The sequence below is a fragment of the Monodon monoceros genome, unplaced genomic scaffold (genome assembly GCF_005190385.1).
Source record: "Monodon monoceros isolate NGI ecotype Baffin Bay Population unplaced genomic scaffold, NGI_Narwhal_1 Super_Scaffold_18, whole genome shotgun sequence".
NCBI classification, from domain to species: domain Eukaryota; kingdom Metazoa; phylum Chordata; class Mammalia; order Artiodactyla; family Monodontidae; genus Monodon; species Monodon monoceros.
Genome location: NW_021703774.1, coordinates 27,739,499 through 27,755,806, shown reverse-complemented (window position 1 = coordinate 27,755,806; position 16,308 = coordinate 27,739,499). Strand labels below are relative to the sequence as shown.

At 35.8% G+C, this 16,308-nt stretch overlaps 1 protein-coding gene across 8 annotated transcripts in view; it reads right to left on the bottom strand.

The window, feature by feature from the left end:
* The window catches only part of CEP170 (centrosomal protein 170), a 140,880-nt gene that overhangs the window by 62,842 nt on the left and 61,730 nt on the right, over positions 1-16,308 (bottom strand). For all 8 annotated transcript variants that reach the window (XM_029228169.1, XM_029228170.1, XM_029228168.1 and 5 more), the window contains exons 5-7: positions 8,079-8,137; positions 7,820-7,982; positions 6,590-6,724 (exon numbers count right to left, since the gene is read on the bottom strand). In XM_029228169.1, the coding sequence (XP_029084002.1) occupies positions 6,590-6,724; positions 7,820-7,982; positions 8,079-8,137 (357 nt within the window). The remainder of the gene's footprint in view (positions 1-6,589; positions 6,725-7,819; positions 7,983-8,078; positions 8,138-16,308) is intronic.

The following is a 16,308-nucleotide window of genomic DNA, read 5'->3' as shown; positions in this document are numbered from 1 at the left end:
TCACACCATTCCAAATGGGCATCATCAAAAAATCTAGAAACAATAAATGCTGGGGAGGGTGTGGAGGAAAGGGAACCCTCTTACACTGTTGGTGGGAATGTAAATTGATACAGCCACTATGGAGAACAGTATGGAGGTTCCTTAAAATACTAAAAATAGAAGTACCATGTGTCCCAGCAATCCCACTACTGGGCATATACCATGAGAAAAGCATAATTCAAAAAAAGTCATGTACCACAATGGTCACTACAGCACTATTTACAATAGCCAGGACATGGGAGCAAACTAAGTGTCCATCTACAGATGAATGGATGAAGAAGATGTGGCACATATATACAATGGAATTTTACTCAGCCACAAAAAGAAACGAAATTGAGTTATTTGTAGTGAGGTGGATGGACCTAGAAATCTGTCATACAGAGTGAAGTAAGTCAGAAAGAGAAAAACAAATACCATATGCTAACATGTATATATGGAATCTAAAAAAAAAAAAGTTCTGAAGAACCTAGGGGCAGAACAGGAATAAAGATGCAGACATAGAGAATGGACTTGAGGACATGGGGAGAAGGAACGATAAGCTAGGACGAAGTGAGAGAGTGGCATAGACACATATACACTACCAAATGTAAAACAGATAGCTAGTGGGATGCAGCCACATAGCACAGGGAGATCAGCTCGGTGCTTTGTGACCACCTAGAGGGGAGGGAGGGACACATAAGAGGGAGGGGATATGGGGATATAAGTATACATATAGCTGATTCACTTCGTCATACAGCAGAAACTAACACAATGTAAGGCAATTATATTCTAATAAAGATGTTAAATAAATAAATAAGCAAACCTATCCTATCTATCTATCGTCATTCATTCATTCATTTTGCTCTCCACATCCTTACAGGTAACAGAGTAACCCTGAGGACAAGGGTTAGTAGTTTCCTACTACCACTACCTGAATACCCAAATAAAATGATGTAGCTGAACTATGAAGCAATAACTACAAAAAGCTGGCCCAGGGGTATAGCATTTATCATTTACTTGTTATTCACGATTCAAATGAGTATGTTCCCAATTTTCCTCCCTTGTGAAAAAAACTTCAGTTAATACTGACATGCTTTTAATATGCTTTCACAACACATTAAAAAAGCAGAGATCAACAACAGCACATAACTATGTTTAAGATTATTATTTCCTAAGTTAGTCCTACTTCAAAACTGCCTTTACTCCAAGGACTAGAAACCCTGAGACTTATACAAGTTAACACCTAATTTAACCAGAAATCACTTATCTAACAATGTCAAGTAGCACAACAGAGTGGTAAGGCAGCATATATGATATGATTAGTGGAAGGTAGGGAGAAGATTTGAAATCAGGTAAGTCCTGTCTCTATCAGTCCTTAATTCTCATTTTCCTCATTGTTAAATGAGAAAATAATATCTACCCATAAGATTGTTGTGAAGATTCAGTGAGATAAGTTATCCAGAAAAAGCCTGGCACAAAGTAGGCACAAAAATAAATGTTTCTCTTACTTTTCCTTCCCCAACTCTTCAACATAGCTAATTAGGGAAACAAGAAACTAAAACCAAATATCTAACTCTAAAATAAAAAACCCGAGACAGATATGACAACACCTATATCATCGATCTTTACTACCAGGAAAGTCCTTCATTGAGAACCTTTTTTGACTGTTTACTCAGATTATATGTGGCAAATCTGGAGGGGATGTAAAAGCAAGGATTAAGGTCAGACACATTGCACTAAGAAGAGTCAAGTGGTCGAGATAAGACAAAAAACAATCAAGAGCAGACACATGGCTCAAAAACACAGTAGTTCAGAACCATTCATTCAGTATATGGAGCAAACAGTCTTACATACTTCAAGTCTCCCAAAGGCATCACTGTAATGCATCATAGTTCAATCACTGATGTTCATAATGATGCTTCTGAGTCATAAGGCAAACATTTAAATTATATTCAGCCTTCTGTGCTTAAGAAGGCAATGACATGGGTAATTCATTTAATAGAAATATAGGAAATGGTTAAACTTAAAAATAAATTTCAGTTGTAAAAGTAAAGTTCAGTCATCTGGAAAATTCATTATGTAGAGGAATTCATTTCTCTGAAGATGATAAAACCATGGGCCTAGTATGTATGGGAATTGTACGCCCACTAGAAAAATTATTAGGGGTCTTCTAAATTAATATAGAAAAATAAAACAGCTTTCCTCTCTCAGTACACTGACGAAACATATTCTGAAATTTATGAATTTAACATGTATTTCTATTCAAAACCTATTTTGTTTATACTAAGTAAACTATATACTAAAATACTAATATTTTATTTATACCAATAGTTTATTATTTTTCTCAACTGCTAGATATTTAAAAGCATTTAATAACTGATTATGCTAGAATTAATTATGTTTATCTAAATCAAAAGAGCAATATCCTTAAATTCTTAAGGTATTTTATGATTGTGTGACCTTCCAGGGAACCTTATAACATACATAATTCAGAAAATATGTTCCCTTCATTCTTCTGTACTAAATTAAATGAAATATTAAGCTGTTTTGAGATGATAAAGACTATAATTATGAAGGCAAATTCTGCTTAAGATATCCATCCTAGTATATTCAAGTACTTCAAATTACAAAGACTGGGAAACTCCTTTTACCGAAAAGGAACTACAACTCAAAAGTTTTCAAATTTAGTTTAATTAGATTAAAAACCAGTGCAAAAGAGCCAAAAATCTACTCTTCACAGTTGTACACACCTTTTCAAACTGTATGCAACACTTAAAGGCCTTTAGTTGTAACCTAAAAAATGTTTAAACCGTTTAAACCAAGTTAGAAGGTAGAAGAGCATACCTGAACTAAAATGAGGATAAATTCTCCTTTAATAGGACTCAAATATTCACACAATTTCAGGAGAACTTGATTGCTCTAATATTTGCTTCTAGGGTTCTTTGGGCTTTAAGGTAAATTGGTAGGAGATTCTGGATACACATGGACCCACAGAAAGGGACACAGAAAGTTACTAGGTAGTAGATTATTATCCTTTTTGGAATGTTCACCTTTCAAAATAAATACTAAGATTTTACATTCTAAAAATTGGTAACCAAGAAGCAAATCACTTTTTGCTTTTACCAAAAAAGCATGCTTAGAGCACAAATAAACTAATCATTTATATTTCATAATCTGAAACACTAAAAAATCCTTAATTTCAAAATGACCAAGTGAAATAGCATTCAATATACATTTTCAAATTTGATTCTACAATATCTGCTGGCATCATAAATTATTTCAGATTAGTAAACTGTTTCTCTCACCCTATATTTTAAAAAACTACAAATGATAAATCTGAAACAATAACATCCTCATACTAATATAAGAAAGCAAATGAGACTCTCATTAAGGCTTTTAATCAGCTGAATCTGACAGAGTGCTTCAAGCTACTTAACAAAAGACGTACATCACTTAATTCCTTCTAACTCAAAAATAATCCTAAGATTATGAGACAGCTTTTGTCATCTGGCAGAAAAGATACTCAATGAGACACGCGACACAAGCTGGTAATCATTTAAGAATTTAGTTTCATTCACATGGATGAAATTACTACTGGATGCTTCACAGTTTGAAATTCATTTCATTACACTTAGGTATGAGAGATCAATTTTTTATGTCAATTTGTTTTTGGAGTGCTTGTTTTAATCTTTATACTCTACGAAGTATATTCTTTTGGAGTGACTGTGTGTGTGTGTGTGTGTGTGTGTGTGTGTGTGTATGTGTGTGTGTGTGTGTGTAATGACTGCTGAAATGTTAACTGTTTGTGGTTAAGAGCATGGACTCGAGAGTCAGGTACCTGGGTTCAAATCCCAGCTACACTATTTGCTAGCAGGGTGACCTTGTGAATAAATTCACATCACCTTGCCGCCGTTTCCTTATTTATAAAATGGGGATGATAACAGTAACTACTTTTAGGTATCGCTGTGAGAGAATTAAATGATTAAACATATGCAGGGCACTTAGAAGAGTGTCTTGATAAAGCAAGCACCACTGAAGTGTTAGCTGTTGTTAATAAGTCATGGTTCTGTCTCCATGACAGAACAAACAGAACAACAGGACAAAATTTACATTTACTGTATTTACATTTATTGTAATTACATTGATTGTATTCTAGAAGATATGTATTTCAGATTTCAAAAGTTGTTTTGTGTGTGAGGGTGGAAGGATCTTTAATGGCTAGATAAACTCAGTATCACAATTATTTTCAGAATTTGGCAACAGTTAAATTCTGCTGTGTTTTCTTCTAAGTTAACCACCAATTATTAGTACTTTTTTTTTTCTCACTCTCCCCTCTCTCCCTTCCTTCCTCTCTCTCCCCCTCCCCTTCTCTCTCTCCCTCTCTCTCTTTCTCCTAGGTGGCTCTAGTACACAATGATAATATAATATGTGATCCCTGAAGGAACTTATAGTTTAGATGAGAAGGCATACACACAAAATACTGAAGGAAAGTGTTACATATTAGCAATACATATAAACAGACATACCCTTTAGAATTTTATATTACCTGATTTACGTGTATACATGTCTGTGGGAGAAGAGCAGGCAAGAATTAGTCTAATTTATGTGGAAATGCACTGGGAGAGAGCACTGAACAACTGGTAGTTGGATACAAGGCTAAGAAAGTGGGACAAAATTAGAGAGAGCTTTGACATAATATCTATTTGGCAAGCAAAAGGAAGCTACTGTAGTTTCTTAAAGAAAGGAAAAAAGCGGCAGCTTACATTTATTATACAAAATGAACTGCAGAAGGGTTGAAACTGGAAATAGTTCAATTATGATTCAATGGAAAAAAAGGGCAACAGAAGTAGGCAATATAATAGATGAGGTGAAAGGAAGGGAAGACACAAAGATTTCATATAAAGTAGACATTCTTGACAGCCTTCCAAAATCCATTTCCCGTTCCTCCCTCCTAAAAGAACTCCAACATTCCCAGGTATCTCTAACTCTTCCCTGATACAGCTCATGTGCCTTAGGGGAAAACTAACCCCATATTCAGCTTCAGGATGGGTACGATTGCCTTAAGGATAATCTCATAACCCTTGCCAGGGATTGGTTCAGAAATAAGCAGGTGACCTACTCCTGAACCCACGAGAGGCCAATGAGATGACAAATGTGTTGAAAACTTTGGGGAAGGTTTCCAGGGGTTCTTCTAGAAGCGATCTTTGCTATTTCCCACTGGATGTGATCAAAGTAGCACGCACTCCAACTGCTACTGGCAAGCAGCATATGAGTACGAGGGGAAACTCCCTCAGTATGCAGCCACTGTGAATAGAAGGGCAGAGAGTCTGAGAGAAAATAGCTAGCTGATGACACCATTGAGATGCTGCATTAACCAATCCTGAAGAGGTTCAGTTATTTATTCAAGCCAGGAGATTTCCTTCCTGTTTAGTCTCAGGTGGCATTTCTATTATTTGCATTTGAGGGTATGCTAAATAATACTAAGCTTCTGAGCTTGAACATGAAGTTTAAAAACGTGTTGGCCACAGAAACAAGGAAACTGAGATGGGAATTTATTTGCAAAGTTCACAACTTTCAGTTTTGGGCACTTTAAGATCAAGCTGATAGGGCCAGCTTTCTAAGACTTGTACCCTGGTAAAATTAGAGCATATTTAAGAACCAGTGCTCTTATTCTCCAGCTAAGAAAAATCTCTTATTTACCTTGCAGAATTATGGTCAAAGGTAGAAAGTTGACAGAACTTCTGATGGAATCTATCCTTGACTCAGAGTCAAAGTTGGCTTTCCATGCTGCTCCCTGGTGCCTGTATTTAATTCCTCCAGTTCTAATCCTTATCTGCTATTATCACGGAAACTGGCTGTTCATCCTTCAGTGTTGATGTCCTTGTCAAGTCCTTATGTGACACACAACTGATAGCTCCATTTATTTCCTGGAAATCTTGATTTTCTGGCTTTTCACTTAGTTCATTACTAAACTTCTCCAGCAACAAAAGATTATGTTCCTTGACTATTAATCTGAGAATGTGATCCAGAATTATTTCTTCATTCTGGCTGCCGAACAGCTAATCTTGTTGCTACCATGCCCCAACAAATTGGGCACGCTGAGATTTTAAAGAAGTTTTAAACTTCATACAACATTTTGAACACAATAAAAAATTTTCATTTAAAAATATGATTATATGTTTGTGAATCTAATGAAAACACACAAAACTAGTTTGTATTTACTATTTTGGTCTAATTAAAACATTTTAAAAATTATTTTAAAATACTTAAAATGCCCAACTATATTACTTAACTATATATCAAGTTTTAACACCCTCATAAATAAGTTAAATAAGGAAAAATATTTTAAATAAAAGTGATTTACAAAGATATTAGAATTAATACTTTATGAGAGAATCATTCATAATAAATAAATTTAATTTAAAATGACAATGTCATTAAAACATTCATCAACTATTTCTAACATATTAAAGAATAGGAGACATCTCTTTTAAGGGTAGACAGATTTTTGCTTCGATGATAAGTTCTTCCTAAAATACCTACTTAATGTCATAGTCTGAGATTTTTTTACCTGATGTTCCAGTTTCGTGATTTTTCTCTTCAGGCTTGCCATTTGACTTGAAAGCTCTTTGTTCATCCACCTCATCATCCCCCCACCATGATGGCTGCCCATATAATGGAGTACCACGGGGCATAGCAGAAGTATCTGGAAAGAGGTGGGAAAAATCTGTCTAAAGCATATGAAACAGAAAAAAAAAATGCTTTTGCAGAATGCTAGAATTGCCCAGTTGATTTATTAAATGAAAAAGTACAGCTGACCCCTGAACAACACGGGGTTAGGAGCCTCAACCCTCCCTGCAGTTGAAAATTTGAGTATAACTTATAGTCAGCCTCCCAAATCCACAGTCCCCCCATATATGCAGTTCCACATTCGTAGATTCAACTAAGGTGGATCCTGTAGTATTGTAGTGTTTACTACTGAAAAAAAATCTGCATATAAGTGGACCTGCATAGTTCAAAGCAGTGTTGTTCAAGGGTCAACTGTATAGTCTAGATAGGTAAAAAGTACTCTAAGTTGAATAACTTAGTATTTGTGAATCTCATTCAATATTGAACATGATGAAATAAATGAAATTCTGCACTGGCTATTATCTAAGTAATGTAAACTGCTATAGCCCAATAGCTTTTTGTCAAAGTGTAATTAGTTCTTTGGTATATAGAAATGGCTCATAAATCTAAATGTGAAGGATAAAACTAAATTTTGGTATAAGTGACCGTTTTTTACTTTTTTTTAAATCCTAAGGGCATTGCACAGTAATTAAATTTAAACTAGTTGTTAACTAGACTAAAAGATTTATGTTTGAGCAATCTGGTAATGTCTAGCAGTTTTAAAAATTGCTTTTGTATGAATGGGATTATCTATATAAAATATTTTTTACAGTTCCTGGAATACTATAAATACGATAATTATGATGATGTAGGCATTACTGGACATTTCCTTTTCATTCATTTCAGTTACAATCCAGAAAAAAAAGTAGCAAACATGAAATAATAAAAATACTATAAGGCAAAATACATGTATTTTCTTCAAATATTTAAACGTACCTACATACAACTGCCATATAATTGTATGTTTTATAATGCTTTCTAATGAAGCACTGGCTGTATTAAAACCCACTCTGAAATTGTCATTATTATCATTAATTATTTTTAAAAGGATATGGCCAAGCTTTTGAGAACAAAGCATGCAATTTCTTCATAACTGAGTATATATATGATATTTTGAAAGAGGTTAACTTACCTATGGCTTTTTCCTCAGATTTTAGTGCTTCTGTAGCTTTGTGTGGCACTTCTGCCGCGGTATCTGCTACCTTTGAATCTATGCTTTTGGCACATGCAGATTTCAATAATTCTGATTCTGAAGATTTTTGGGACAATTGAAGCTGAATGGTAAACTTCTCATGCTATAAAACATTTTAAAATGGAAGTGAAATATACATGAGTGAAATCAACCCTAGTAAATGGTAGATTTACAAAAGAAATAAGTAAAAACTTTTTACCTTTAGAGCTTCTTCAGGGACCCTCATTTCTCCTCGTACTACAGTGAAAAGATTTGTATGTAAACAGGGCTAAGGAAGAATATAATTTCAAAATTCTGATAATCAAGCTTAAAATGATCAAAGATAATATAGAAATTGTCCTATTTTCTACAGGTAGTTACAGTAGAATGACTATATTCCCTTTAAGAATTAAATGTTAAAATATGCTCACAAATATAAAACTTTTCATTTTTAAAGACTAAATAAAATCTTAAAATCTAGCAAGTAATTCTAAACTTAGGTAATCGTGGCCTTCAAGAAGCAAATAACTGGATGATTAACTGAAGCACAAAAGACATTTTCAGTTCTCACTAACAATAATATGACTGCAAAGAGAAAGCAGCTGGATCAAATTATATTGATAGCTAATCACAAAAATCTAAAAAGAAGTACGTCATCAGTGATTACCCAACAGTAAATCCTGAAGGAATTCAATTACTCCTTCACAAGCATTGATAAAATGAAGTTCATCTTGAAAGTGCAAAAGAAATGCTATAATTAGGATCTTAACAGCAACTACAACCACTCCTTCCCCCCATGAATTGCAATCAGGGTCATACTACATTATCAAACAACTGATTCTATACAGATTAGAACCAAAAGCTAGATATAATGAATGCTTTCATTATTATACCAAAAAGAACAATGCCTCTGTATATTAAAAAGATCTTTCACTAAACAGTAGAGGTCACATTTCTCACCATTACTTAACCCTGTAATGAAAGGACTTTTATAACCACATAGTAAATTCTAGTCTTCTTTACCAATTCAGAGCACCCATGACTTCAAGGGTAGAAAGCTTTAATTACCACGTGGGAGAAAAACAGACTTTCCACGCATAACAAGCAGTAAACTTGTTAACGAGTATTTGACCCATAGTTCTACTCATTAAAATAATAAAAACTCAGAATTTTTTAGAATTGTAAAGCGCTTTGGGAATATCCTGTTCAATTCCATTAACCCGCCTTCCCATTCTATAGAAGAGGAACTTGAGGACTAACGGGGCAGAACCCAAGATAACAATCTCGTCAATTGAATACCAGGTCCAGGGGTTTCCTATCAGTTTACACTGCTTCCTATAACTGTGAAGTAATAAAATTTTCCTTTTTTGTTATGTACATATGCTGATACACATTTGTTGGTATATATGACAATATACAGTTCATAACTAAGTATAGCTAATAAAAAGTAAAAATCTAGTAACTTTGTTTTACCCCCAAGAAACTTATTAACAGCTGGAGAAGATTCATAGCATTCTTACATTTTCAATGTTAAACACAGCATCTTAAAAATATTGAAAGCCACTTCTATTTTTTTCAATGGGAAACAAATGATTTTAGCCTGTTGTGTTTTCTGATGCTTCTAGATTCTCCTGGGAGAGCTTTTAAGGCTACTCCTCAAGGCTAGTCTGGGGTATTCTCTTTAGATTTAGACTTTTTTAAGATCAAGGAAAACTTACAAGAGGGTGTAACTCATAGGTTCACACACTTTACCTTACAAAAAAATTCCTGTGTGGGGCACCAAAGCCCTCAAAAATCCTTCTGTTTAGATCATGAATTTACCTGAGAACTCTGGTATGACTACGAGATTTTGAGACTGCCCTAACCTCAGCTTTTCCCTCCAAAGCTACTATCTTCCTAGTGGTACGGACCCAGGTAACTGTTTCTAACTTGGTTAGTTCAGAAAAATGACAATCTAAGGTACAATTACTTATGATGTCAATAAGTTACTAAATATACAATACAGTAATATTAACTATAGTCGTATGTCAATTATATCTCAAAAAATTCCAGAAAAAAGTTACATGCTTACTTAAATCTTGCTTACTAAAAATCATTAATCTTTATAGATTATTTCCACATTTCTTTAAATAAGAAACAACTGAAAACCAGACAAAATACATAGAACAATGGTCTGCAAGACAATCAACACCAGGTAACAAAAGACCAATGTCTTGAGTGTAGAGGAACAAAGCAAAGTGAGCGCAATCACTGCCCCAACTCACTACCTTAAGAGAGCTTCCAAGTCACACTGCAAGAATGGGTAATCCAGGCAGAACCTGGCAGACTCTCTGAGCTGTGGAAGACAGAGGGTTGAGAGTCTAGGGAGACCAAGGTTCATGGGACTGGCTACTGAAGAGAAGAGAGCTTCACAGAGATAGAATTCCAGAGACTGTTACAGGGACTTGCTCAAGTATTCAGCTGAATACTGATCAGCACATTCATTTGAGAAACGACTGGGACAAGAACCACTTGAAAGTATTGGAGTGCCCAGTGCTCAAGCAGGGCCAGAAACAGTGTCTAATTACAACAGCCAAGCTGGAAAACCTCATGTATCATGAGCCACTGGATAAAGCAGGGATTGGCAAATTGTTTCTAAAAAGGGGCAGACAGTAAACATTTTAGGTTTTGAGGGCCATATGATCTCTGTTGCAACTACTCAACTCTGCTGTGGTAGTACAAAAGCGACCATAGAAATATGTGAGTGTATCAAAAATAAGCTCAAAATGGATTAAAGACCTAAATGTAAGGCCAGAAACTATCAAACTGTTAGAGGAAAACATAGGCAGAACACTCTATGACATAAATCACAGCAAGATCCTTTCTGACCCACCTCCTAGAGTAATGGAAATAAAAACAAAAATAAACAAATGGGACCTAATGAAACTTCAAAGCTTTTGCACAGCAAAGGAAACCATAATCAAGACCAAAAGACAACCCTCAGAATGGGAGAAAATATTTGCAAATGAAGCAAATGACAAAGGATTAATCTCCAAAATTTACAAGCAGCTCATGCAGCTCAATAACAAAAAAACAAACAACCCAATCCAAAAATGGGCAGAAGACCTAAATAGACATTTCTCCAAAGAAGATATACAGAATGCCAACAAACACATGAAAGAATGCTCAACATCATTAATCATTAGAGAAATGCAAATCAAAACTACAATGAGATATCATCTCACACCAGTCAGAATGGCCATCATCAAAAAATCTAGAAACAATAAATGCTGGGGAGGGTGTGGAGAAAAGGGAACACTCTTGCACTGCTGGTGGGAATGTGAATTGGTTCAGCCACTATGGAGAACAGTATGGAGGTTCCTTAAAAAACTACAAATAAGAATTACCATATGACCCAGCAATCCCACTACTGGGCATATACCCTGAGAAAACCAAAATTCAAAAAGAGTCACGTACCAAAATGTTCATTGCAGCTCTATTTACAGTAGCCCGGAGATGGAAACAACCTAAGTGCCCATCATCGGATGAATGGATAAAGAAGATGTGGCACATATATACAATGGAATATTACTCAGCCTTAAAAAGAAATGAAATTGAGCTATTTGTAATGAGATGGATAGACCTAGAGTCTGTCATACAGAGTGAAGTAAGTCAGAAAGAAAAAGACAAATACCGTATGCTAACACATATATATGGAATTTAAGGGGAAAAAAAATGTCATGAAGAACCTAGGGGTAAGACAGGAATAAAGACGCAGACCTACTGGAGAACGGACTTGAGGATATGGGGAGGGGGAAGGGTGAGCTTTGACAGGGCAAGAGAGAGTCATGGACATATACACACTAACAAACGTAGTAAGGTAGATAGCTGGGGGAAGCAGCCGCAAGGCACAGGGATATTAGCTCGGTGCTTTGTGACAGCCTGGAGGGGTGGGATAGGGAGAGTGGGAGGGAGGGAGACGCAAGAGGGAAGACATATGGGAACATATGTATATGTATAGCTGATTCACTTTGTTATAAAGCAGAAACTAACACACCATTGTAAAGCAATTATACCCCAATAAAGATGTTTAAAAAAAAAAAAAAACTCTATAAAAAAAAAAAAAATATGTGAGTGTATATCGCTGTGTGCCAATAAAACTTTATTTACAAATACAGCCTGAGAGTCAGATTTACCAATAGTTTTGCTGACCCCTACAGCAGAGTACACAGAAAGACCTTGCCTCTGTAGTGGGGAATTAATTAACCCCAGACTAATCTTAGAAGCCTAACAAATCTTAAAAGCAAGACTCAACATAATGAAATTGTTTCCAAGTAACCTGTTTCCCAGAACAAAGCTCAAAACTATTTATAGGAATCCAAAAATACATATAATACTCAACAAGGTAAAAATTCACAATGTCTGCCATTCAGTCAAAACTTACAGTGAATGCAAAAATCAATCAAAACTGACCCAGGGGCTTCTCTGGTGGCGCAGTGGTTTAGAGTCCGCCTGCCGAAGCAGGGAACGCGGGTTCGTGCCCCGGTCCGGGAAGATCCCACATGCCGCAGAGCGGCTAGGCCCGTGAGCCACGGCCGCTGAGCCTGCGCGTCTGGAGCCTGTGCTCCACAACGGGAGAGGCCACAACAGTGAGAGGCCCGTATACAGCAAAAAAAAAAAAAAAAAAAAAAAGCCAAAAAGAACACCAAACTGACCCAGAACTGACACAGATGTCAACAAACATGTTAACACAGTTATTATATTGTTTACAAAAAATAAGTAGAGACTTGGAAGATACCAAAAACAAAATCCAAATTGAACTTCTAGAGCTGAAAACTATACTGGATGGGTTAATTGCAGATTAGACACAGCCAAAGAAAAGTTTAGTAAACAATAACAACCCAAATTGAAATGCAGAGAGAACAGATAATTATTAAAAAATAATAAATAGAGCCTCAGTAAGCTAGGAGACAACTTCAAGTAGCCTAATACACATTTACTTGAAGTCTTCGGAAAAAAATAGGGAGGACAGAAAAAAAAGATCTGAAGAAGTAATGGCTGAAATTTTTTCTAAATTTGATTAAAAGTATTAACCCACATATCCAAGAAGCTCAAAAATCCTCAAGCACAAGAAACATGAAGAAAACTACACAAAGGCACATTATAATGAAACTGCTCAAAACCAGGGGAAAAGGGAACCAATGCAAGTGAGAATACAGTGAGTGGAGCAACAACTTTAAAGTAACTGAAAGAAAAGAAATGTCATTTAGAATTCTATGCCCAGCAAAAGTAACTTCCAGTGGGCTTCCCTGGTGGTGCAGTGGTTGAGAGTCTGCCTGCCGATGCAGGGGACACAGGATCGTGCCCCGGTCTGGGAAGATCCCACATGCCGTGGAGCGGCTGGGCCCGTGAGCCATGGCCGCTGAGCCTGCACATCCGGAGCCTGTGCTCCGCAATGGGAGAGGCCACAACAGTGAGAGGCCCATGTACCGCAAAAAAATAAAAATAAAAAAAAAATAACTTCCAGTAACTAAAGTGAAGCTTTTCCAGACATAAAAAAGATGAAATAATTCATCACCAGCAAAGCCATACTATAAGAAATATTATAGGAAGTCCTTTACATAGAAAATGATACTAGATGAAAACATGGATCTATAAAAAAGGATGAAGAACACAAGAAATGGTAGCTACATTGGTTTAAGATATAAGAGTACAACGCCCATAAAAATCTTAAGATATTTTTCTTATTATTTAAATCTCTTTAAAAGATAACTGATGTTTTACTGATAAGAGTGTAGAATGGGATTTGTAACATATATAAAAATAAAATGTATGACAACCATAGCACGAAGGTCAGGACAGAAGAAATGAAAGTATACTACTGTAACGCTCTTATACTATACGTGAAGTGGTATAATGTCACTTGAAGATACAGCTTAAAATTAAGGATAAAATTATAAATCTTAAAACAACCACTAAAATATTTTAAAAGTGCTACAGTAATAAGCTAACAAAGGAGACAGAATGAAATCCTGAAAAAGGTTCAAATAATCCAAAATTAATTAAGAGAAAAAGAAAAAATAATGGGGCAAATCGAGCACAAATATCTAGATGATAGATTTAAGTCTAACCACATCATTAAATGTGAATGCTCTAAATCCCCAAATGAAGGCAGAAATGATCAGATTGAATGAAATAGTAAGACCAACTATATGCTGCCTAATTCAAATGTAGAGACAATAGGTTAAAAGTAAAAGAATGCAAGAGATATTCCAGGCTAACACCAATCCAAAACGAATGTCTAGACAAACCAGATTTCAGAGCAAAAAATAATATTATCACAGACAAAGCAGGTCATTTTATAAAGGGGATCAACTCATCAAGAGGACACAATAATTCTAAATGTTTACATTACTAATAACAGAGTTTCAAATTACATGAAGCAAAAACTTCTGCAAGGAGAAACAAACCCAATTATAGCCCGAGATTTCAATATCTCTTTCTCAAAAATTGATAGAACAAGTAGACAACAAATCAGTATAATACAGAAGATGCGAACAACACTACCAACTAACCTGGCCTGACATTAATAGAATACTCCAACCAAAAACAGTAGAATGCACATTCTTTTCAAGTACATAGAGAATATTTACCCAGATAGACTAGATATATTCTGGGTGACAGGAGAGGATTTGAGATATACATAATATGTTCCTGACCACTATGGGATTAAATTAGAAATTAATAACAAAGTCTCTGGGAAAAATATCCAAATATTTAGAAACTAAGTAACAAAGATTAAATAACCCAATGATGCAAAGATCAAAAGAGAAACTAGAAACTATCTTGCATGTTAAAGCAGTACAGGCATACCTTGTTTTATTGCACTTCCGTTTATTGTGCTTTGCAGATATTGTTCTTCACAAACTGAAGGTATGTGGCAACCCTGCACCCAGCAAGTCTATCAGAGCCATTTTTTTAACAGCATCTGCTCACTTTGTGTCTCTGTATCACATTTGGGTAATTCCCACGGTATTTCAAACGTTTTCATTATTTTTATATTTATTATGGTGATCTGTCATCAGTGATCTTTGATGTTACTATTGTAATCGTTTTGGGGCACCATGAACCTCACCCATGTAAGATGGTGAACTTAATTGACAGATGTTGTGCAAGTTCTGACTGGTCTACCAACTGGCCGTTCCGTTCCTCTCCTCAGGCCTCCCTATTCCCTAAGACACAATGAAATTAGACAATGAAATTAGACCAGTGTCTAATTAGACCAATTAGACCAATTAATAACCCTACGATAACCTCTAAATATTCAAGTGAAATGAAGAGTCACACATCTTTCACTTTAAGTTAAAAGCTAGAAATGACTGAACTTAGTGAGGAAGGCATGTCAAAAGCCAAGACAGAACCAAAGCTAGGCCTCGTGTGCCAGTCAGCCAAATTGTGAATGCAAAGGGAAAGTTCTTGAGGGAAATTAAAAGTGCTCCTCTAGTGACCACATGAATGATAAGAAAGCTAAATAGCCTCATGCTAACATGGAGTAAGTATGAGTGGTCTGAAAAGAAGATCAGACCACAACGTTCTCTTAAGCCAAAGTCTAATCCAGAGCAGGGCCCTAACTCTCTTCAATGAAGGCTGAGAGAGGTGAGGAAGCTACAGAAGAAAAGTGTGAAGGTAGCAGAAGTTGGTTCATGAGGTTTAAGGAAAAGAAGCTGTCTCCATAACATAAAATTGCAAAGTGAAGCAGCAAGTGCTGATGTAGAAGCTACAGCGAGTTATCCAGAAGATCTAGCTAAGAATTATAATGAAGGTGACTACAATAAACAACAGATTTTCAATGTAGACAAAACAGTCTTCTTTGGAAGAAGATGCCCTCTAGGACTTTCATAGCTAGAGAGAAGAAGTCAATGCCTTGGCTTCAAAGCTTAAAAGGGCAAGATGACTCTCTTGTTAGGGGCTAACGCAGCTGGTGACTTTAAGTTGAAGCCAATGCTTACTTACCATTCTGAAAATCCTAGGGCCCTTAAGAATTATGCTAAATCTACTCTGTCTGTGTTCTGTCAGTGGAACAATAAAGCCTGGATGACAGCACATCTGTTTACAACATGATTTAATGAATATTTTAAGCCTACTGTTTGAGACCTAATGCTCAGAAAAAGATTCCTTTCAAAATATTTCTACTCCATGACAATGCACCGGGCCACGCAAGAGCTCTGATGGAGATGTACAAGATTAACGTTGTTTTCATGCCTGCTAACAACATCCATTCTGCAGCCCATGTATCAAGGAGCGACTTCAACTTTCAAGTCTTATTATTGAATAAATACATTTCATAAAGCTGCCATATACAGTGATTCCTCTGATGGATCTGGGAAAAGTCAATTGAAAACCTTCTGGAAAAGACTCACCATTCCAGATGCCGTTAAGAACATTCATGATACATGGGAAGGGATTAAAAT